Source organism: Cygnus olor, chromosome 1 (genome assembly GCF_009769625.2).
Source record: "Cygnus olor isolate bCygOlo1 chromosome 1, bCygOlo1.pri.v2, whole genome shotgun sequence".
NCBI lineage: Eukaryota > Metazoa > Chordata > Aves > Anseriformes > Anatidae > Cygnus > Cygnus olor.
The window spans coordinates 119,485,449-119,508,552 of record NC_049169.1 but is presented as its reverse complement, the minus strand read 5'-3'; the positions used below and the strand labels follow the sequence as shown (position 1 = coordinate 119,508,552).

At 39.1% G+C, this 23,104-nt stretch overlaps 2 protein-coding genes across 4 annotated transcripts in view; one reads left to right on the top strand and one right to left on the bottom strand.

The window, feature by feature from the left end:
* RPGR (retinitis pigmentosa GTPase regulator) overlaps nt 1-13,107 on the bottom strand; it is a 74,473-nt gene extending 61,366 nt beyond the window's left edge. The window contains exons 1-6 of one of the 3 annotated variants that reach the window (XM_040530672.1): nt 12,938-13,105; nt 11,659-11,763; nt 11,098-11,223; nt 4,384-4,476; nt 2,132-2,194; nt 395-553 (exon numbers count right to left, since the gene is read on the bottom strand). In XM_040530672.1, coding sequence (XP_040386606.1) covers nt 395-553; nt 2,132-2,194; nt 4,384-4,459 — 298 coding nt within the window. In that variant the 5' untranslated portion in view covers nt 4,460-4,476; nt 11,098-11,223; nt 11,659-11,763; nt 12,938-13,105. Of the gene's footprint in view, nt 1-394; nt 554-2,131; nt 2,195-4,383; nt 4,477-11,097; nt 11,224-11,658; nt 11,764-12,937 lie in introns of all 3 variants that reach the window. The other 2 variants (XM_040530680.1, XM_040530661.1) reach the window with 2 other exon arrangements.
* A 1,728-nt stretch (nt 13,108-14,835) lies between these two features.
* OTC (ornithine transcarbamylase) overlaps nt 14,836-23,104 on the top strand; it is a 30,379-nt gene continuing 22,110 nt past the window's right edge. The window contains exons 1-4 of the mRNA XM_040530646.1: nt 14,836-14,967; nt 15,422-15,823; nt 21,585-21,723; nt 22,312-22,393. Coding sequence (XP_040386580.1) covers nt 15,747-15,823; nt 21,585-21,723; nt 22,312-22,393 — 298 coding nt within the window. The 5' untranslated portion in view covers nt 14,836-14,967; nt 15,422-15,746. The remainder of the gene's footprint in view (nt 14,968-15,421; nt 15,824-21,584; nt 21,724-22,311; nt 22,394-23,104) is intronic.

Sequence of the window (23,104 nt, the reverse complement as noted above, 5' to 3'; positions counted from 1 at the left end):
CTGTTAGATTCATGTTTTGCAGCTGGCTTCCCCGGAAATTAATTGGAGTTTTTCCCATTTGAGAGTATTCATACTGTCCTTCCTTTGTACAGATTCTTTAACTAGTACAGAATGAGACCCGTTGCAGGCCATTGCCCATGGAAAAGTTCCATTCTCACAAAAATTTTAACAAGTTATTCAGCAGCCACCCTTTACCACATTGTGTGAAATAGGCAATTGTCTATAAAAATAAATAAATAAATAAATAAATAAAGGAAAGAGGTTTACTGGGGAAAGAAGACAGGGAGGCATAGAAAATATACACATACATGCAGACAGAGAGAGGGAATAAATGTTTCCCTGGAACACCAGGCTCCAACACACATAAATAGATTTTATTAGCTGTTGCTCTTACCAGTTACTGCTGCTGAAGTGTATGATCCAGCTGCTAGCTGTTTGATCTTGTGCTGGTTGGTAAAAAAACTAATTAAATGAAACGTGGTCCTTTCCTCTGTGTCACCTAATCCCAACTGACCTTCACTGTTACCTCCAGCAGCATACACATTTCCTTTTTCTGCATACAGAAATGCACATGTAATACACAGAATGAGGATATTCTCAGCAGTGGCAAGAAGTCAGAGAAACTGCAGCAAGTAATTTAATTTTCTATAGAAAAACATTACAGAGAAGTCGGGGTCTACAGCCCTGAAATATTCTACAGTTGACGCCAGATGTTCCTGTTGTAATTAGCAGGGAGGTTTTCCTGCACACATTTAGATCGGAATAGTCGATAGGCCTTACATGTCTGTGAACTGAGTGTGTTCCCAATCGTTTTGGAGGCTGATCTGAAAAGCAAATATTACCTGAAGTTCTGCAAGAGTCCTCATAAAATTACTACCTGTGGCCCTAACAGCTGGAAGCAGCTCCTTCACTAAAGAATTTATAGTTTAATTAAGATAAAACATGGGGAAAATGGAGAATGATGTCACAGGCAAGAAAATTAAAGTCATATTAGCACGTAAATTCAAGAGATACATAACTTGATAGTTTGGAACAGTAGGAATGAAATACATTTTTACTTACATTTTTATTAGAAATCTTTTACTCATTTTAATATTCAAATCACTTTCATTAACTAGCTTTTATTTTGTTTTAGAATCTTAAAATTGAAGTTAAAGCTGATGATTGATATCTTTAACTTAAAAGAACTTCAAAATTTATATTTTTAATTTTAGTATGTTTCGTTTTTGAAGTTCTTATCTACGATGAAAAAGCCAAGGCTCGTTAATAACACAAATCCAGACACAAATGTGATAAGCAACTAACATACAATTTACAAATGGTCCATGCTATATAAAAGGTCACAAATTATTTAGCCAGAGTGTACACTAAAAGTGACTAATATTTATGCTTGTGCAGTCTTGCATACTCAACTGTTATTAAAATGTTCTGTTTTATTCTAATAGGCCTATTTACAATGCTCACCGTTTCCACATATGTAAACTCCCTAATAAACAAGCAAACCTCTTTATCACATTACTGCAAGCTACAGCATTGCTACCACAAAGATGGCTATTCCATTACACAACTTTTAGAACCGTGACAATAATTTGCATCAATTCCCTGTATACTCTCTCCCTAAAAATGTATTTGTTTTCAATTTAAATTTAAAGTTTATTTATTTATATCTTAGTAAAGTAACTTGTCAGTGAAATTGCAGACTACCTTGTCTAACTAAAATGCAACAAACTTTGAAGGCCTCAAAACGTAATGTTATACTATCTTTACTGAAATACAAAACTTCACACAAATAAAGATACGTACCTTGTTAAAGGTAAATTTGAGCACAGATATATAAAAACATACCTATAAAGGACTTAAATTTAATATTGGTAATTGTTAGCCACACCTCAAATGCAGGCAACAAATTTTTTCATCTCTATACTATTAGTGAACTCCTATACAAATTATTTTTAAATTCATTGCACAGAATAATTCAAGTATTCAAAGAATTGGATATCAAGAAACAAGTTTTAACAGCTCACTTAGCTTTTTTTTTTCTTTCCTGAACACTCATGGGGTTACCAATGTAATTTGGCATTAAAACGAAAGAAAAAATCTACCTTCAATATGTACATAGTATGTTACATACCTGTGTAAACTAAAGTGTGGTTTCTTCCACAAACAGCAAGTTGTGTTTTTTCTGGCTTTAAAGCTATTAAGTAAAGGCAAAGAAGAGGAGAGAAAAAGTTACAAACAGTCTGATAGTTGGTTTAACAACAAAATGTTCTATGCTCTAGAGAAAGCTATGTGTTTTTTTCTTATTTTTACCTAGAGAATGATTACAAGGTTAGTTGGCCATTTGATCTTAGCACATGACTTATTAAAACAGGATTCTCCTAAGAGAAGAAAGCAAACGTATCTTAAAAACTTATAGCTGCTATACTCAGGATAACTTGATGATGACTACTTTATCCAAATGCCACATTCCACAAAATTTACCATGTACAGGATACGCCTCAAAGAATACATCAACTTGCAGTACAAAATGCATGCTTAGAGCTTTCTTCAGTTTTCATTAATAATACTGTTCTTAATTCACTCCTTCACTTCTTCCACTATTTTAAATCTTTAAAATCATACCTTTTTTTTTTGTCCTGTCAAACATACCTTCCCTCACAATGCACAGCTACTTTCTTGCTAGACTTTTGCTCTGTACTGACCTTTTATTAATCACTAAACTCACAACTGGTAAGGGCAGTCTTACCTGGACTACTGCCTAAAATAACAGATTTTGCATATAACATCCTGACTTAATATCAGCTCAATTACCACCCACCCATGCATATCTTCTATGCAGTCAGGTCACACCAGTTTACCTTATACGATACTCATGATGCTCTTAAAACAACATTATTTTTACATAATGTATTTTTTTCCACTGCACTGGTCCATGAGAAAGGCAACAACCATCATCCCTTTCACAAAAACCTTTTCAGTCCTTCCAAATCAACCTTCATCAGCATTGTAACATTCAAATTTAACTCCCTTCTCCTTCATACTGAATAAATCTACCTACTTAAGCCTGAACTCTCTCTGGTGTATCATATAGACACAAACAAAAATTGTGCAAACTCAGAATCCTACTTATCCTACCTGACATCTACTGTTACTACCAGTTTTGAACCATAGTATTTCCAATATTAGTTTCTTCCTAAAATTTAATTTGCTGCTTTATATCCCACCACTGTCTCCTACATCAGCCTGATAAGCTCAGCAGAAGCCCGTGCTCCCTAACCTCCCACTTATGCTAATCAATCACATCCAATGAGCCATGCAATATTGACAACATTGCTGGCAGTTTTTCATAACCAATTCCATTAGTCTCCAGTTAAACTCCATAACTATTTTTGTCAGAAAATGAGCAGCCAGAACTACTCGGCCCTGAGCAGAAACTGAAATGTGTTTTTGCAACCCCATTCCCAGAGCCAACCGATGTCTGAAAGCTAGTGAGAAAAGCTCCAGGTCTTTCTCCTGCTGCCTACTGCCAAGAGAGGAAAGATACCCCCTTGTGACTTTTTTCAGTGGAAACCAGGTCTCTTTTGAATTGCTGTCATCTCTCTGTTTTTTGTTTGTTTGTTTGTTTTATTCTCCATTGCAATCTGACAATAAAACAGAACTTGATACCCAATCCATTCAAGCCAAGGTAAGAATCAATCTCTCACATGGCTGACAGAAGATGTGAACCCAAGAGTAGCTGCATTCTCCCTCTGTAGTGAAATAGAGAGAGGAGCAGATAAAGAATACTGGAATAAACTAAATTAGGAAGAAAACAGCTTGAACAAACACAGTAATTTGTTTTCAAGCAATAAACTAACAGATCGATCTGCTCACAGAAAAGATGAGGATAAACATTTAAATGTGAAAAGGAATGTGTTAATGGGATAGATCTGATTTGACATAAGTAAGGGGATAGGGAAGAAAGTATTAGTTTTGCTTGACAAGATAGAACTGGCTAGGAAAGATTCAGAAGATAAAAGAATGCAAAGAAAACATTTTACAGCATATGAAGGAATATGGACGTTCATTTTATTGTTTTTCTACACTTCATACAAATATATTTCCATTTATGCCTCCTCAGGCACATCTTACACTTGCTAAAAAGATGAAAAAAGATTGGATTCTATGTATCTGAAGTTATTTTCAGACACAAAAGGACCCAGAATCTGGAACTGAAGGAAAAGTAGCCAGGTTTCCTTTTAAACTATCTTTATGAGCTTATGCAGTAATATGCTACACATGATGAGTAAAGAAATCAGAGTCTGTTACTCTGGAACTGCATCTTATAAAGCACATTTTCACAAGGGTAACCTTTCAAAAGGACAAAAGAAAAATTAAACAAACCTTTAACACATGTTGGTTTGCTGACAGTATTCTTTGATCCTAGTCCTAATTGGCCCCAGTTGTTACTGCCAAACATGTAAAGTTTACCATTCCCTGAAAGAAAAGGCACGGTCAGAATTCGTATGAGTGTTTGAATATCTCACACAAGATGAGATGGTCATTCACACACTATGCTATTTATTTTATCCTTTATAACGGAAGATTCAAAATTATGCACTTCCATACCTAAGTGTAAGCAATAATTACTATCCTTGTGATTTTTCAACGTAAGAGTAGTAATTGCATTGTGTACGTATCCAGTAAGAAAACCCCTGCCAGAAGACGGGACAAAAAAGCAGAACAGACATCCTCTCCTTTAACTACAGCACGGATAAAGCACTCATCATAAAATAAAAAAAGTGTACTCTTGGACAGACCCTGGAAGCACAGGAAGCACAGTCACTATAGGGCTACTTGTAAAACAACAATACATTTATCTGAGCACGCACACTTTTTACCTCAGAGACAGGGATGAATAATGCAGCTATATAACTAACACAAACACAAAATTCTAATATTCATTCAATTCTAATATTCAATATTCTATTGGGGAGGAATGGTGGTTGTTTGTTTTTTTTACTGCTAAATTTCTTCTCTTAAAATGCTTTACAAATTTGCACTTCTATAGAACATAGTTTACAATACATTTTCAAATAGGTGCACAAGTTGTATGGGTTTTGGACATATTAGGCCTACTACAAGAGCCTTTTTGCTTCTCTGCATCTTCCATCATGGATTAACAAAGTACTCTGTATATAAAGAAGAAATGTATAAAAACACCATGAAGTCAGGGAGTTTTGTTTGCCTAAATGAAAACATTAGATTAGAAATCTTCAACAGGTATAATGCTAAAATTTTATTTCCGAAACTGTTATGACATATCATTGAATTTGCAGATTTGACCATTACCAACAGTGAACTGTTGCAATTCAGAACAGTCCATTGTTTTAAGAGGATGGTAAATGAACAGATAAAATTTTTTTCATCAGCCATGCAGATCAGACTGCCAAATCTCACTACTAGCAATACCTTAAAATGAATTAATCCCATTTCATTTAATTTTTTAAACTATTACCTTGTGTAAAGCTCTGAAGTTCACATCCAAAGATAAAACCCCTCCTTCAACATAAGTCTTTGCAAACAATAGAATCTGATTTGTCAAAAACAACCCAACACCACAAGCACAAAAACCAAAAATCCCTTTTACAACTGTTAAAACAAGATTGTTTACTTTTGCTCCAGCTCTACAGGTCTTTGTAAGTTAGATTCCATCACGGAGCTGTCATGTAAATAAACTCCCGGTTACCCTGGCCATCAATTATCACATGAGCACAACACATTTCCACATAGCAATGCCAAAATATTATGGCTGTTTGTACTTCAGTAGCACAGGTTCCTTGTGAAGGTTTTGAATGTGATTTACAGAGACTTTGATATATGATTTGGAGATTTTTAAAATACAAGAATACTGTTACAAAAATCCAATTATTTTCTTAAATATAACCACAAATTAAAAAAAAATATTCAAAATGAAACATAACTAGTAACCAAAGTCTCAATCCAATTGTCAGATTTCACAATTTATGGAATATTGGGCTGTGTGTCAATATTACATCTTTCCAATAAGTTGAAAGGGAAAAAATTCTGAGGTAAAGGCAACGCTTACCAAATTTTACTAATAGCATTTATAACACCATCCCAATTTTGGTAATGCAACCATACCAAAACACATGCGGAGGTGTGTCACTGAAGGCAAAACACACCATGACAGAGAAAATTTTATTAGCAAATGGCATCCTACTTTGTATCCCTACTTTATACTTTTTAAATGCCTGTGAGGATGGTAGTACTTGTGGGAACACGATGCCAAGTCACCATAATTGAGTTTAATCACATCCTTTTTTTATCTATTCAGAATTCCAGCAGGTCATGCTTTTAATCCTATAATCTGCTCTTTCTTGTATCAATCTTTAAGTTCTCAGACATTGCGTTATAAATCAAGAAGCTTAACAGATGAGAAGATTTTTTTATACATATATTCTTTACCAGCTGAGTGACAGCCTTTTATAATTTCAGGCTTCCAAGACTTAGTGTAATAGAAAATAAGAAAACTGAGACGTATGTAATTCAGACAGTGAATAAAAACTAAGGCACTACAGAGAAGCCATATCAAATGCCTGTAATGAAGCAACATTTCTGGGTCCCTCTACCAGACCAGGTTTTAGAATGGGCATAACATGGCATCAAAACTGGCCAGGAGACACTACAGAATTTTGCATGCAAAATGCCCTATTTTTGTAACTGTGTACCGAGTAATCTCTAGTCATCACCACAGATCCACTGAAGTGAGAACTACTTTCACAGCAGGCAAATAGGTAAGGATCATTTCCAAACCTTTAAAACTCTGATTGCACTTGTCTTTTTGTATCCATTTTGGTGCAGATACATGCAGCCCAAGGCCATATGCCATATGGAATAGCAGACAGAAGACTGGTCCAGCACAGTAAGATTACGATTCTGGGCAAAAGAAGGGATACGACAGGGTATTAAGAAAGGGACTACTCGGACTGTTTTGGTGATGAAAACATACACCAAACATCAGTCTTCACCCTCCTCCTGATGCAAGACTAGGCTATTTCTCCAAAGTATTTATGCATTGGCACATCACCAATGTTACACCAACTCCGAGCTATTAACAAAAGCAACAAGATGTTTACATCTTTTGAAACAGCAGATTTTGTAAGAGACTTCAGGAAGAGGGTACTAACCAGGGGATTTCCCATATGGTGGCTGCTACTATCATTGTGATTCCTTAGAACCCCATTTGTCATGTGCAACCCTGGTTCATGAAGCCTGGCTATAGGCATTATTCAGCAGCTGGGGAGTACAAGCTGAAATACTCTACATGCTTCATAATATTAACAGCCATCCATCCATCCCTATCACCTACGTTTTAGGCATTTTACCCCTTGCTTTCTACATGGTATTAGTATGGAACAGAGATAAAATGGGGAGAGTACATACAGACTTTGAACATTATGAGATTCTGTTAAGAGGCTATATTGAGTATTTTGGACAGAGTATCATATGCCAGGCGTCACGATTTTTTTTTTTGTATTTATTTGTGCTATTTTGTTAATAAACTCTTAACACGTCGTTTGAAATTCGTATACAATTCAAATACATCTCATGAAAATGGGAATGACGTTGATTTTCTTAGGCAAGTCACAATATTCTCAAAAGTTTTATTGAGCAGTAAGAACAGTCATGCTTAGGATATTTAGCGTCATACAAACACGAACAGGACAGTATGTTGCTTGCTCCTACACATATCAAAAAACTAACACAAACATGTAGTAATCTTCCTCATTTTCCCCTTACAGCTGAGTGCAAAAGACACAGGAGTCATGTTCTGATGGCCTGCCAGCAGGCAGAAAGAATAGATGGAGTTTTAAGTCCAAAGACCTGGAGGGATTCCAATGTCTCTTTTGTGTAAACTGTTGAATATTTAATGCTTTACCTAACTTGAAATTATATGCATACTATCTTGTTGTGCTTCTGCGTGAACCTCCTTGAACTCCTGTTTTTCCTTTTCATACTTCTTTCTTTCCTTTTACCCTCTTGCACCGGGGGCTTCAATTCTCTCCAGAGCTCTGAGTCCAGAAGATACGTTTTCCGCCATCACCATTTCCCCCTTGTGAACTGGATCGGTCTCTTCGATCAAATGTGGGCAATCTGCCTAGGATACTCTAATTAAGGCCAATAAACAATAAGACAGCTGTTAACTTTAAGAGGTTTGTAGAAAATAAAATTATTAATAGAAAGGTACTGGAAAGAGATCCTTAAAATATGGTTAATGTCACTTACTTCATACTAGCTCCCAAAAGGATGAATATATTCCTTCACAAAGCCTACAGTTACAAAAGATGCAGGGAGTGAACTGTCAGTGAACTGTTCTTGGGCCAAAAAATATAGGAATGGGGCAAGAAATTTTGTTAAACATATTACAAGGGATGCTGGAAGCAAACCATTCAGACAACTGCTTAAAAAAACTGCTTGAACATTTTAGTCAAGATTGTGCTTAAGGCAGAAAGAAAATGAGGAAGGAAATACAAAAATTCAATCCCAAATTCCAAAAGTAGAGGAAGAAGTGTTTCCCTGACTAGCTCAACAAGCCAACTCAACGTCAGCAAGAAACTATCGCTGATTCTTTAGATTCCAACATACAGCCATGGTATGTAAATGCAATTTATTTTGGACTCAAAATCCTAACCTAGAAAGCAAAGAATAGGTTTTTTTATATTCACTTTACACTTTTCTCCCCAGAAGTCATAGGGGAATACTGATGTTGGATTAGATGAAAGAAGTATTTGAAATGTTCTGAATATTTTGTCTGAATGCTGAATATTACTTCCTGTACATTTTCTTCATTTGCATTTAGTCAACATTCAGTGCTAGATGTCGCTGTCTTTCCTGCCCAAAACCAGCTGTAAGGCATGTTTTGAGTCAGTTTGCGTGACAGTTTTGATTGTTGACACATTTTAACATAAATCTGATGCATTTCTATCAGATTTGAATCTACCTCATATTCCCACTGTCCCCTAAATACATAGTTCCCCCTACTCTTCCAGGGGGTGGAAAATAAAGGAGTGTGAAACGCTGTGACCAGTAAAGACTGAAAGTAATATGAAGCATGCAGTACACACCTGCTTGAGATACCTTCCCTTCCTCAGCGATGTTTGTCTTTTCTTTCTTCCAGGTCAGGTTTAGATGGATTTCAAGGAACTCCCGCTTTTCTACATGGTCCGCATCCTTCTCAGTAAATTTATTACCACCATGCACTTCTGTGGCTCTTTTATTCCAGGTGTTATTGCAGTTCAATGTCATTCACCAAGGGCTTTAATTCCACTGTATCATCCAACTCCATCTAATGGCAGAAATGTGTGGTGCACATGTGCATGCACAGGTGTGAAGAAAAAATGAGGGACAAAGATTTTCTCTTTTCCTTTTTTACCATTTGTATGACTCCTGCAGTTTCAATCCCTTTGTTCAGTGTTGGTCACTATTTTTCCCTCATTTTTGCTTCTACTTTATCATGTCCCAGAAAAACTTTTGATATCAAAGATTTATTTTTTTTAATTCATGTTTCTACAGTTCCCTCTCTACAAAAGCTTTGAGAAAATGATGATCTTATCTAGAAGTACCCCACATGACTTATCTGCACACTACCACAGCAAAGGCCAGCTAGGGAGACCATTTTTAAAATATGCAGTATATGTTAAAATATCAGGGAGGAGGGGAAAGAGATGTACAGAAATGGCGCTACGTGCAACCCCATGCAAGTTGACTTCTTCAAAAGCTTTATTCAAGTGGCCACTATCACAGGGACATGGGAATTAGTGGATTGTTGCTGATTAGTGTAACAGTGCTGGCACAAGCACATGCTGAGGGAGTTAAAGGAGGCAATTTAAATTGACCACTCTGAAACTGAGAATAATACTAGTGTTATTTCAAACTGGGTGTGGGCATATGAAGGGATATACAAAAAAAAGTCAAGAGGAAAATTTCACAGTGCCCTAGGTTATGTTCTGATTAATTTTATGCAACAGGCAATTTAATAGAATGGGTTCAATCAAAAAAAAGTGTGAAGTTTTGTTCAAAACATAATCTATTCATGCATAATTCATCTTCTATGAAGTTAGGCTTGAAAAATTCATTGTATAATTTTACTTCAAATTGTTCTGCAGTCCATGAAATCTATAATCTTCTTCTACCATGCTTGAAACTGTTCATTCTAAAAAATCCAGCATTTTCAACTTTGCTTGGGGATATAGCGGGGAAAAAGAAAACTTGAGAAATTATTTAATGAGCAATGACAAAGATACAACACTGGGTCCTGATGAGGAATAAATGTACTTCGATAAAAAACATCCTGAAAATATGCATAGGAGGAATTTCATGATAAAAAAGTCTGATTATCTATCTGAAGGTGGTTGTCAACATAATTAACACGTTTTCATCACAAAAGAGCAGTCTCTTTCACATAAGAAACTGAATGAACTCTCCGATGAGTATTGCTTCCAGCATTTCAAAGAAATGAAAAGGAACATCAATAATGACGGTTCAGCGTATTGCTTCTGAGCTTCTCTGAATGCTTTTGCAATTTATTTCTGATTTTAGTAGGATTTTCTAAAGTTCTTTGAGTTGTTCTTTCAAGGGTTGTTTTCAGTTGACAGTTAACTGATAATGCAGAACCTCCTTTCAGAGATACAATTTTATCTATCATTTCAGGCAGATTCCCAGTGAACTTGTTGACTGAGTTCAACAGATACTGTTTACTTATACACGTGTTTACTTCACAATACAAACCTATATACTGAAGACTGTCTACTGGACACGATCAGATTTACAAGAAACATTTAAGCTGAACAAGGTCATGCTTATTTTAAATCCAACATGATACATTCAGTTATTACAGATTCACTCATGACAGTTCCTGGGCATGTCTTGTGAAAACCTTCATTGACTCCTGTTAACTTCAAAGGCATCCAACAGCCCCAGTGTGAACAGTTCCCTCTCCTCTCCACATTTCAAGTATTACCTCAGAATTTAAATAAGAATCCAAGTTGTCCAAATGTATAACCTTTTATCATACACACCACTTCCAATACTGACCTGTAACAATAGCAGTATGTTCATCTCCACATGATATATGTACAGGCTTGTCATTTTTGAACCAGAATTTGCTAGGAACATTTTCTGCAAAGCTGCTTTTTCCAAACGTGAAAACAGCACCTGATTCTAAAACATAAAAAAAAAATGTCAATTTTAGTGGATATAAATTTTTCCTCAGACATTTTACAATAGTCATTTCCTATTAATCCAATTGCACATTTTAGTTACCCATCTTTTTCCTTAAAAAATAAAAAAATAAAATAGTGGCTGAAGTATTTTTTTTCCATTCTGTTTCATCAAGACTATCTGATTTTCAGGCTCAGATTTTAGTCCTTCTGATACTTCCTAGCTTCCGTGAATTTCCTAGAAGAACAGATACTGCTGATGGTACACTGTATTCTGAAGACACAAACTTATTTGAAAGTACAATGTACTTTATCACTACCCCCTAAGAAAAATTACTAGATGCATAAAGAAAAAAGAACTCTGACAAACTGCCCCCAAAAAGTACAATCAAAAGCTCATCCTGAAAGCAGGTCGAGACAAAGAATTCTCACTTACGTTTATACTTGAATTCAAACAGGTTTTCCAAATTGGATTAGAGAGAGAGAGAGACACACTGTAAAGAGGTGACAGGCTCCAAACTGACCACTCCTCCTCACCCATCTGAAAAGATACACGTGGTCTAAAAATGGCCCCCTAAAATCAAAACCCTCAGCCTTCAAAACACGGGTTGCCACAACTGTCCTTGTTCATAAGACTATGATATAAAAAAGCCCAAAAAAACCCCACCCCACAATGAAACCCAAACAGCTCTTCCTCCCTTGTAATCGGTTTGCTCAATTCTTTCCATTTTTAAAAGTGCCAGCACCATTGTTTTAAAACACACAACATTAACTATTCATTCACCCTTTGGTCAAGCATTTTGTCAAGCATTTTGTCAAGCATTTGGCTCGACACAGAAAACATTCATCCTACGGGGAATAAATGAACTTACAAGTTAAATCATTTGCCAAAGTGCCATGCAGCGCGGTAAAGCAAAATTAGGCCTCCTATTTAAAGATGTCAAACCTTGCGCTTTAAACACTTGGGGGGGGGGGGGGGGGGGGGAGGACACACACAACTATTCTTTGCAGACCTTTTTTTTTTTTTAACTGATAGGCTATGGTAACACACAGAGCAACACTAGACTGGTTCTGTAGAAGTATACATAATTTAATAATACCATTGCTTTTGCTTAAAATATATACACTGAAATGTTTCATTTGCATCAATGGTCTGCACCCCGGCTCCAAAACCCAAAGCTCTCTCTTGAACTGTAAATCTGACACTCCTTTTGAAATGATTAACGTAAAAGTTTCCGATATTACTGGTGAGATGTGATTTTATGCACCACATTCATCAAGCATTTACTGAATTGTATTTACTGCCCCTTCAGCTGCTTGACTTTTATTGAAAACACACCTTTCTGCAGACAAACTCAAGGCTTTAACGTTTTGTTTCGTGCCTTTTTTCACGCAGATAAGCCTACACTCACAGACATGCCAACAGCAGGTATCTGAAAATGTGATTTTTGTTTTGGGTTTTAATCCCCAGCCAGCCAGCCGAGCTGTATATCGAGGCACGCATACTGCGATCTGTTAGGCACTAACGCCAAAGCAGAGCTCCCCAGCTCATTTTCCTTTTAGCAACATTAATAGGAATATATATGAATATATATATTTCGGGGCCAGAGCAGCAGGAGGGCGAGGCCCCCCCCAGCCGGCAGCGGGCCGAAGGGAAGCGGCTGTGTCTGTGTGTCCGCCCACCCGCCCGCCCCCCACCGCCCGGCGGCACTCACCGGGCACCGTCAGCTCGGGCTCCCCGGCGGGCTCGGCCATGGCGGCGGGCGGACGGCGCTCGGCCCCGCGCCCCATGCGGACGGAAGTAAACAGCGGGCCTGCCACGGGCAACGGACATAGAGAGCGGCGCCGCCCCGCACCGCCCCGTACCGCCCGCCCCGGGGCTGCCGCCGGGATGGAGGACGGGGGGCGCCCCCTGACGGCTGGCGGTGGGGCGGTGGCTCCGGTCCCGCCGCTCCCCCCGAGCAGGGCCACCCAGAGCAGGCTGCCCAGGGCCGTGCCCAGGCGGCTTTTGGAGATCCCCAAGGAGGAGACCCCACAGCTCTCTGGGCAGCCTGTGCCAGGGCTCCTCACCCGCACAGCACAGAAGGGCTGCCCGGTGCTCAGAGGGAGCCTCCTGGGCTCCACTTTGTGCCCACTGCCTCCCGTCCTGGCACTGGGCACCACTGAAGAGCCTGGCTCCGTCCTCTTTGCAACCTCCCTTCAGGGACATTTTGGTCTTCCTCCTGTGGCCTGTCCCTGCCACTCGCTCGTGAAGCAGACATCTATCTGTGTGGGGGCTCTGCCTTGAGCTCCCAGCTTAGCCAAACCTGTCCCCTAATAAACTCACTGCTTTCGCTGAGTCTCCTGAGCTGGCATCCCTCGGCCACATAAACAGAATATAATTCAGAATCTTTATTTTGCCACCGCTAGGATGCTGCTGTCCTAAGAAAGAACTCTTTTCTGTTTGATGGCTTGTGTGGCTTCACCGTGCTGTCCCTCTGAAGTTTTCTGACTGGGTACGCAAGCAGACATTCAATCTTCCATTCAGCCAGTGATACTTAGATAATAACAGCTGTGCTGCAGACTCTTCTCCCTTTGCACTGTCTGTCTCTGAGGTTTGTGGGAAAAGGTCTGCCCATTCCTTTACTGTAGTATTCCTGTTTTGTAGGGAGCAACTGCAGTGTCCTTCCTGTCAAGGACCTACCCAGCCCCTCTCCAGGGCACAAATGAGACCTTTCTTGGCTGTAGTGCCCACCACATGGCACAAAGGACTGCAGTTGTAATCTGAAGCAGACAGCAAGGGCATTGGTTTGGGAATTCTATATTCCAGGCCCTGGCATTTAAAATGCAACAATAAGAGTATATGGATTGAGACATACTGGTGTAGAGAAAATAATGTAGTGTAAATCTGTATTGATAGACAGAAAAGTAGCTTAGGATAAAGGAGTTATATTGATATTGTCATCCAATATGAATATGAACCTGACTGGTCTATTAAGCTATGTCTTCTGTGAGTTTTTCAAGACTGCACCTTGTGAATACCACTGGAATTTCAATTGCTGTAATTGGATTGAATGTGTTGCTTTCTCTTTTTTTCCTTTCTCAGTTCTTAATGCTTAAAATCATCAGCTAAAATGGTCTTAAACCAAAGACAGAATTTAAAGCAATGATGTTCACCCTGCACACCCTAACACCCTAATAGCTAACAATATTCCTCAAATTATTCAGCACTGAAGGTTTTTATGGCAAAGTCCCTCAGATGCCTTTTTAGTGGTGCTAGTTAGTAAGTGGTAACACATTCAGCTCATGAATATTGCTTTTATTTTCACATTTGACGAGCAATGAAGAAATCTGTCCCTTTCACTCCATGATATTATTAATATAACTTTGCTGTATTGTTGTGCTTTGTTGAGGGAATACGTTAATTTTAAGGTCTGAAAGGCAATCCCTTTGTGAAGGTAAACCCCATGCAATCCTTGAAAACTCAGGAGAGCTCCTAGTTTATATTAATTACATTGGTCATGACTGACTAAACGTGGTAAGCTGTGATTGTACCATGAGAAATGTGTTGTAATCAGGCATCACAGCTTGAGTGTGAATCTTCGATATTTAACAAATGTATGTGTATGTGCGGATTTTCTCTGAAAAAAAAGAACTGTTAGTAACAAAACAAAACAACAAAAAAGGCAGTTTGGACCCTGCTCCTCTACTGACCATGTACTCAGAAGCTGAATGCTGCTGCCTCTCAAGAAAGGAGGTGTCAAGGGTCAGTCTCCTGCCAGCTCAAAGAGGAGAGAGGCTTTCAGTAATCGTTCTTTATCAGCCTGCTCATGCCCTCCTAACCTGAGGCACAGACCTGCCACCCCTTGGGTATGCAGATCTCACTTTGTCCCTTCTGGAGAGGAGATCAGCACTCGCGCCACGATGAGCAGCCACCACCAGCCACCTCTCAGCAGGATGCGGGAGGCTCACCTCGTGTGCAAGTAGCCCCATGGAATTGGCCACTCCAGAGGTGCCTGGTGCCAGGGCTGGGGCTGTCCCGTTGCCACCAGCTACCTTGTTCCTGGTGGGGCAGTGGGATGGGCCTTGGCTGCCAGGCCCTGCCCTGCTAAACCCCATCGGGAGCCCTATAGACCTGGCCCCCAGCCCCAAGCCGCCCTGTTCTTGCTGTGCCATAACAATTCTTCTTTTGCTTTTTTTTTTTTTTTTTCCTCTGTTAGGACATGTTCCTGCACAGATATTTGACAAACATGAAATTGCTACGATATGCTATTGACAGAAGGTGTAATATGATGGTCCCAGACAGAAGAGCACAAACTGTGAGTTGTGCAATGGACCCTGTGAAAAGTCTTTATCTGTAGAATTTTATCTAACCAAGGAAAAGATTCAATATGAGCCCTGACCAGGCCTGGCCCAGACTGGAAAAATCGAAGATAAGATTGTCTGTTCTTCATAGTATCCTCATTTGCACAGTGGCTGCTTCACACAACTTCATTTCTGTTAACTTTGTTTTTAGGACTGAGAGAAATCTACTGTGAAAGAAAGATGCTTTTTAATTTGAGGAGCTTTTTCCATATTAAAAAATTAACATGGAACAACAAGCATCTGCTGCGACATGTTTGGTAAGTTAATCCTTTTCTTTTGTCTGGCATTCAGTGACATTTAATCAGAAAACTGGAGACAAAAGCAATTGAATTCTGTGGAGGAGTGAAAGATATAAGCTTCTGCTAGCATTTTTAGTGCCCTTTTGCCTTCTGAGGCAGCAAGCTTTGAGTCTTTATGAGACTGGAGGATTTTTCCTTTTTATGTTTGTGAAATCTTGTTAATTCTTTCCATGGGATTTAGCTTCAAAACCAAGAAAAAATGTTTCTTCTTGAGTTCAGTGTGCTCTGCAGGTACAGTAATTGATAAACATCTAAATAAAGCATGGGAAATCCTTATGTATTTAGACAATTATCATGATCAGTAATGGGAGGGGAAGGGGGAGTGTGGATTATCTCCTTGAAGCTGCAAGGTGAATCAGCTTCAGAGATGGTGTGGGGTTTTTTTGTTATTATTATTTCTGTGTACACTTAAGGCACGTAGGAAAAGCATTATGTGATACGGGATTCAAAATTAACCAAGGTGACCCATCTTCATAACCTCACTTGGATTCTTTCTTCAACCACATCAACTTTCTCCTCCCCTATGGCTTCAGAAAAGTACCTCTATGACACTGTTTCAGTAAGCTGTTTCTAATGCTTGTCACATCTCAAGAATCAAGTTAAAATTAAAGGCCTGAAACTTAATGCCACATCTATCTATTTTTGTGTTGGTGTCAATATGAATAATATTAGCAGCATTTGTAACAAATGATTAGTGTTAGAAAGCAATATACAGGAATTTCATATAAACAGAAATCCCAGTACGCAATGGCATTTTTATGTATAATTTCTACATTACATCAAATGAAACACAAACGTTTTCTGAGTTCTTTGGTTTATTTGTGACAGTTTTAGAGTGGTCCTGAAACCTGGGTGATAATTTCTTCAATGGATTTATGGATTTTCACTGCTGGTAATCAGTGGGAACTTTCTCTGTTTAGCAGCGATGATAGAAAAGCAGGTGTGGAAAACAACTGCAGTAAACCCAGTAAACCTGGTTTTCAAAAATCATCCAATTTATTAAGCTCCCTGTATAATGTTGTCATATATATTTTTTTACACTATATCATAACATTGGCATAAACTATCAATCACCACTGTCTTATGAACATTACAAGTTAAGCACACCATGGCTGATATCACAAGATAACATAATATATATCAATCGATATGCTAGTAATCCAAAGTAATTTCTATCCCTGCTCAGAAGGAAATATGCAACTGCTTGACCTTGCATTTCTGCCTGTTATATTTTAACTCTGGTTTGTTGTCTCATGCCCCTTAACTGCAATTCATTTGACCACTTCTGCCTTTGTTTCTGAGGTTGGGGACAAGGGAAGAGAACACATTTCTGAAGGTCATAGCAATAAAGCAGAATCATGATGGGAACACATTGATCAGAAAAGGATCCATAGTCCAACTTTCTTGTGGTATGACAATAGCAGATCAGGTCAGCTATATCTTTGCTTAGCCAAGTCTTGAAAATCTCCAAGGATGGTAATTCCAAATCCTTTTTGGATAAACAATTTTAGTGTTTCACTGTCTACTAGTGCAGAAGTTAGTGGTAGATACTACTCAATACACTTCTCAGTGGTGCCAAGTGGTAAAACAAGACCTGTGAACAGATGTTGCTGCTTGGGAGGTTATGACTAGGCAATTTCTGTAACTCCCTTCAAGCAATTGTAGGTTGCCATTAGAAACTCAGGGAGCAGCAGCACTGAAGACTGGAAACAAAAGCATCCATCCATCTGGATACATATAAGTCTATGGGGACTGATGGGATTCATCCCAGGGTACTCAAAGAGATGTTTGGTATCATCACGAGACCTGTCTCAATTATTTTTCTATAGTCTTGGGAATCTGGAGAGGTCCCAGTTGACTGGAAGCTGGCAAATGTTGTCCTGATTTTCAAGAATGGCAAGAAAGGAGATGCTGGTAATTACAGGCCTGTGAGTCTCAGTTCCGTGCCTAGTAATATTATGAAGATTATTCTGGGAGTTATTGAAAAACACTTGAATGGCAGTGCAGTCATTGGTTATAGCCATCACAGGTTCACAAAGGGAAAGTCCTGTTTAACTAATTTTATTTTATTTTATTTTATTACCTTCCTAGTTGACCAAGGGAAGCCATTTGATGTAATCTTTTTGAATTTCAGCAAAACTTTCAATAATGTCTCTCACAGTGTCCTGGACAGAACATACAGCATACAGCTAGAGACATACATAGTACGATGTGTGAACAATTGGCTGGCAGGTTGGGCTCAAATGGCTATAGTAAATGAGATTACATTTAAATGAGGCAGCCAGTCACTAGTGGTGTACCCCAGGTCTCCATTTTAGGGGCAGTTGTCTTTATTGTTTTCGTAAATGACCTGGACATAGGACTCAAAAGTTTACTAAGTTTGCAGATGACACTAAATTAGGAGGAGCCTTGACTCCCTGGAGGGCAGAGAGACCTTGCAGAGAGATCTTGATAAATGAGAGGGCTGGGCAATCACCAACTGTATGAAATTTAACAAGACCAAGAACAGGATTCTGCACCCGCGATGAAGCAATCCTGGATGTATGCACAGACTGGGGAACAAGAGGCTGGAGCACAGCCCTGTGGAAATGGATCTGGGGGTTCTGGTTGACAGCAACATGAGCCAGCAGTGTGTCCTGGCAGCCAGGAGGGCCAACCATCCCCTGGGGTGCGTCAGGCATAGCACTGCGAGCCGGTCAAGGGAAGGGATTGTCCTGGTCTGCTCTGTGCTGGTGCGGCCTCACGTCATGTACTATGTGCAGTCTGGGGCACCACGGTATAAAAAGGATATAAAACTATTAGAGAGTGTCCAAAGGAGGACTATGAAAATGATGGTCTAGAGGGCAGGATGTATGAGGAGCAGCTGAGGTCCCTTGGTTTGTTCAGCCCAGAGCAGAGCAGGCTGAGGGGAGGCCTCATGGCGGCCTGCAGCTCCCTCACGAGGGGAGCAGAGGGGCAGGCGCTGAGCTCTGCTCTCTGGGGACAGCGACAGGACCCGAGGGAACAGCGTGGAGCTGGGACAGGGGAGGGGCGGGCTGGATGTTAGGAAAGGTTCTGCACCCAGAGGGTGGTTGGGCACTGGGATAGGCTCTGTAGGTCATGGCACCAAGCCTGCCAGAATACAAGCAATGTTTGGACGAGGCTCTCGGATACTGAGTTTGATTTTTGGGTGGTCCTTTGTGGACCTGATGATCCTTTTGAGATCCTTCCAACTTGGCACGTTCTGTGACTGGAAATGTTGCAGTGAAGGAGAATAGAATGACCAAACAGCAAGCAAGTGCATAGATGTTAAAACAGGATGAGTATTTTTTCATTCCCCAAAAATTGACAGAGCAGCAAATCCCTCTTCTTAAAAAATATTTTTTAAAAGGTCACATTCATTAAACTACATTTCCTTCAGAATGCACATATTGAAGTCATATCCAATCGCTTGAATATCAAGCTAGAGCCTTGGTATTCACAGGAATGGATTTCAATAGCATACCTTGGCAGGCTGTTTTTCAAGCAATGGTGGAAGCTACCTGGTGCATAAATGCCCAACCTTTCTTCTAATGCCAGGTATATTCTATTCTGCAGCTATCAAATACAGAAGTACAGGAAAGCATTATGCTAGCTCTGTAATACCCACTTCAGTTTCAAAAACGTGGCATTTGGCACTTGCTAACTGTTTCTCAGTTGTTTACTTCAGTTTGGAGGCAGGCATAGAGACAGAAGAATAACACTTAGAGAAAAATATGTAACTTTATTTTACTAATGATTGTAGTGGTGTGAACACTAGTCTTTATGTCTTGGAAATGTGCGTTATTATTTTAAATGTTACTGACAAATATGTATTAATGAAGTCATGCATACAATTCAGATTGCATTTCACTTAAGGGAATTTTTCATTTCATTTCATTTCACTTTTCAGTATCACTGTAAGAAAATACATGGGCAACATCACTCTAAACTTAGAAAGCAAGAAATCCATTCACTAATCTGAACAGTGCTTCATAGAAGTCCAGCCCTTCTGCAATTTGAGGACCTGTGCAGAGACTGATTGTAGACATTGATGGGAACCTCTGTGGTGCTTTATGCTCAGCTAGCTTAGTGGTGGATCCTCTGGCCGTCTGTATAATCTCTGGAGCACATTACCCTGATATATGACAGCATGTACTGAGCTCCAGCAAAATTAATCTCCAGGGCATCTGTATTTCGTGTGCTACTTCTTCAAATATTCTCCACGTTCCTGCTGTTACACATAATCCTTTTCACTGTGGAAAAATGTCTTCTTAATAACGGTGGTGGTTTAATGTCTATCTAAAGAACTCTTAAGGGTGTCCAGAAAGAAAAGACACAACATTCAATTAAAGGAAAAAAATCTGCTACATGATTTGAAAAGTCATGCAATTTGTACTGCGTTGTCAAATTAACAGTAATAATGTTTGGTACTATTAGTTTAAGAGATGCCATCTTCTCTGTTCAGTTTCAATTTGAGCCTATACAACAGAATTCTGCAGAAAAAGTCTATTCCTTCAGATTTAACCAACACCAAAATCTTTAGAAGCCACATAGGCCTATCCACTACCTGAGCTTTTATTCATCGGAATTAACAGCAGAATGAACAGAAATTACAGTATATTTTCCTGAATTTTCCTAACTGTGGGCTCAGAAGCATGACAATGGGCAGGTGATGTAGCTAAGCCTGGCCTCGGAGGTGAGCTCAAGGGGCACCTACTTGGAAAGACAAAACCCGTAGCTGCAGAAGCAGCTGTTTGCATTGCTTTGTACTCCATTCCATCAGATCGGTTTAAAAATGCTGCCTTTTGTTAAAAAGAAATATATGTTTAGCTTGCACCCATCCAAAACTTCAGCAAGAGTACGGTGCAATCTGTGTTACACTAAGGAGGGCTGTAGATACAGTGCCAGAAAAGGAGATAATCTGTCACTCTATTCTTAATCTTAAACCAGAGGAAACACAGGCTTAGACTCAACTGTTTCATTAATACACCTCACCTAAAATAACAGAAATTATATTGTGAAACTTCTGTGGGTGATTATAAACATCCCATTCCACGTGATTCAAAACTCATAAATCTGGCTGGAGGTACTGTACCCTCCCTAAGTAAATAAACCATACATGTTCTGAATGTCTGGTGTGGTAGGAGAAGGGCCAGAGCACATGGCTATTTTGTTGGTTTTCAGTTTGGTTACCCTCATCCCCAGTGCCATGAGTACTTAAAAGACATATATAAAAATGCCATAATATGTATATATGGGGGTGGAGGATGGCAGGTGTCTTACCCAACCACAAAACATGCAGGAGGGAAAGAGAACACCAAGACCAGTTCCTCGATGTTCTGTGCTCCAAAGGACCGCTTTACATTCTCCTTGTAAGCCATTTCACCGAGCCCTGAGTGGCGACGCGTTTGGCTTTATTTGATTAGGCAGCACACAGTCAAGTCATACACATATCAGAAGGCAAAAGAACCTACATCTAATGTACGGTGTATAATACAATTTGAGATGCTGTTACTGTGGTGATCAATATACTGCACTGTGGCATGTTGTGCCAGCATGACAGAAGTTATTGAAACCAGTTAAGGCACTCCATCAAGCTGATCCAGCTGGGTCAAATGAGGGGAGCGAGAGAGATTTCAGCTACTTGTTCATTGGCTTTAACACGAGTACAATTCTGTGTCAAATGACAAAAGCATATTTTTTTGTTCTTTTGACACAGGCGTGGGCCACCAGCTCAAATGAATGTAAGCCTGAAAGGTCGCGACCTCCTTACTCTACAGAACTACACAGCTGATGAACTGAAGCATTTGCTGTGGATGGCTTCAGATTTGAAACAAAGGATAAAGCACAAAGGAGAGGTAAAATCCTCCCAATGACATTTAGGTCACTCAGATGTTGAAATAAATATTGTTTTGAAAGATATCGGGAACCAGCAATTTAGCTGGCTTGTCCTAAACATCATCACCTAAGCTCTTTAATACCGTGAACCACATACTACAGATCAAAGAATGTTCCGCTAAAATGTTCAGAGATATTCTTTAAATACTGCAGAGGACTTTGCAAATGAAAAAGTTAAGCAGTGTTGCATAGCTGGCCGTTATTGGCCAGCCCTATCCATGTACACATGGTGTATATGCAGCACTAAATGTAGGAAATAGAAGACAGTTCCCTGTATTGCATGGGAATAAAATTAGTAACAGTTCTCCTTAATGGGAGATCAGTTTGGGTGCCAAATGCAGTGTCTTTGTGCCCCTAGAATTAGATCTTTCTCTTTAACCTTTTCTGTTGCTAGATGTACTTGAAGGGCAGAGGAATAAAGTTATGGTTAAAAAAAATAAAAAAGTTTTAATTTTCTAATGCTGAATTAAAATGTGCAAGGAGTATTTTCACAGTGGAAAATTGATAATGACTATAAAATTGAAATGCCTTCAACTCCTGTTTTCCAGTACTTACCTTTGATGCAAGGAAAAGCTTTGGCCATGATTTTTGAGAAGAGAAGTACAAGAACAAGATTATCTGCAGAAACAGGTATATCAGAGCAATGGCACAGTCACCTTTTATTTGAAATTTTCTACTGTGAGTATGCACTGAAAAGCACTACATAATTTCGTATCTAGCATTTTTTAATTAAGAGACACCTAATATTTTAAAGCAAAAATAGGAAAAGAATGATAGCTAATGGTGTTTCACCTTGCATATTAACGGCCACTGAAATTTCACCAGATCATTCCAAAACATGATAGACCAGAAATAAAGCAACAGGTCAAAGTGAACGTTTCCGATGTAAGTTCCCACCAATATGCATATTTCCCAACATAAATTTTAGTAAGCATCACAAATTACATCTTGTGCAAGCTCTAATAAATATCTTTCTAATGTGTTATGCATTACCATTGTCACATTTCAGAGTATGTGTTTAGATGGGGAATCACAGTAATGCCTTGATATGTGTTAGGAAAAAAAGAAATTTAACATGATTACCTACATGGGAAGATAACTTGATGGAGACTCCATGGTATTAGGCTAATAAGACAAGGAACTGGAACACTATTCTTTTAGGATACAGTCCTAAAAAACACTAAAGCGAACACTGAAACGCATATCTTTATTTACATGGTAGTTGCTCTGAAGTCAGTGGGACTACTGAAATAGTTTATTCATGTGTTTGCATGGTACCAAGAAAACCAGGAATAACTGTGAATTGGTGGTTGTCTTATGGGTACATTTTTACTCATCGGG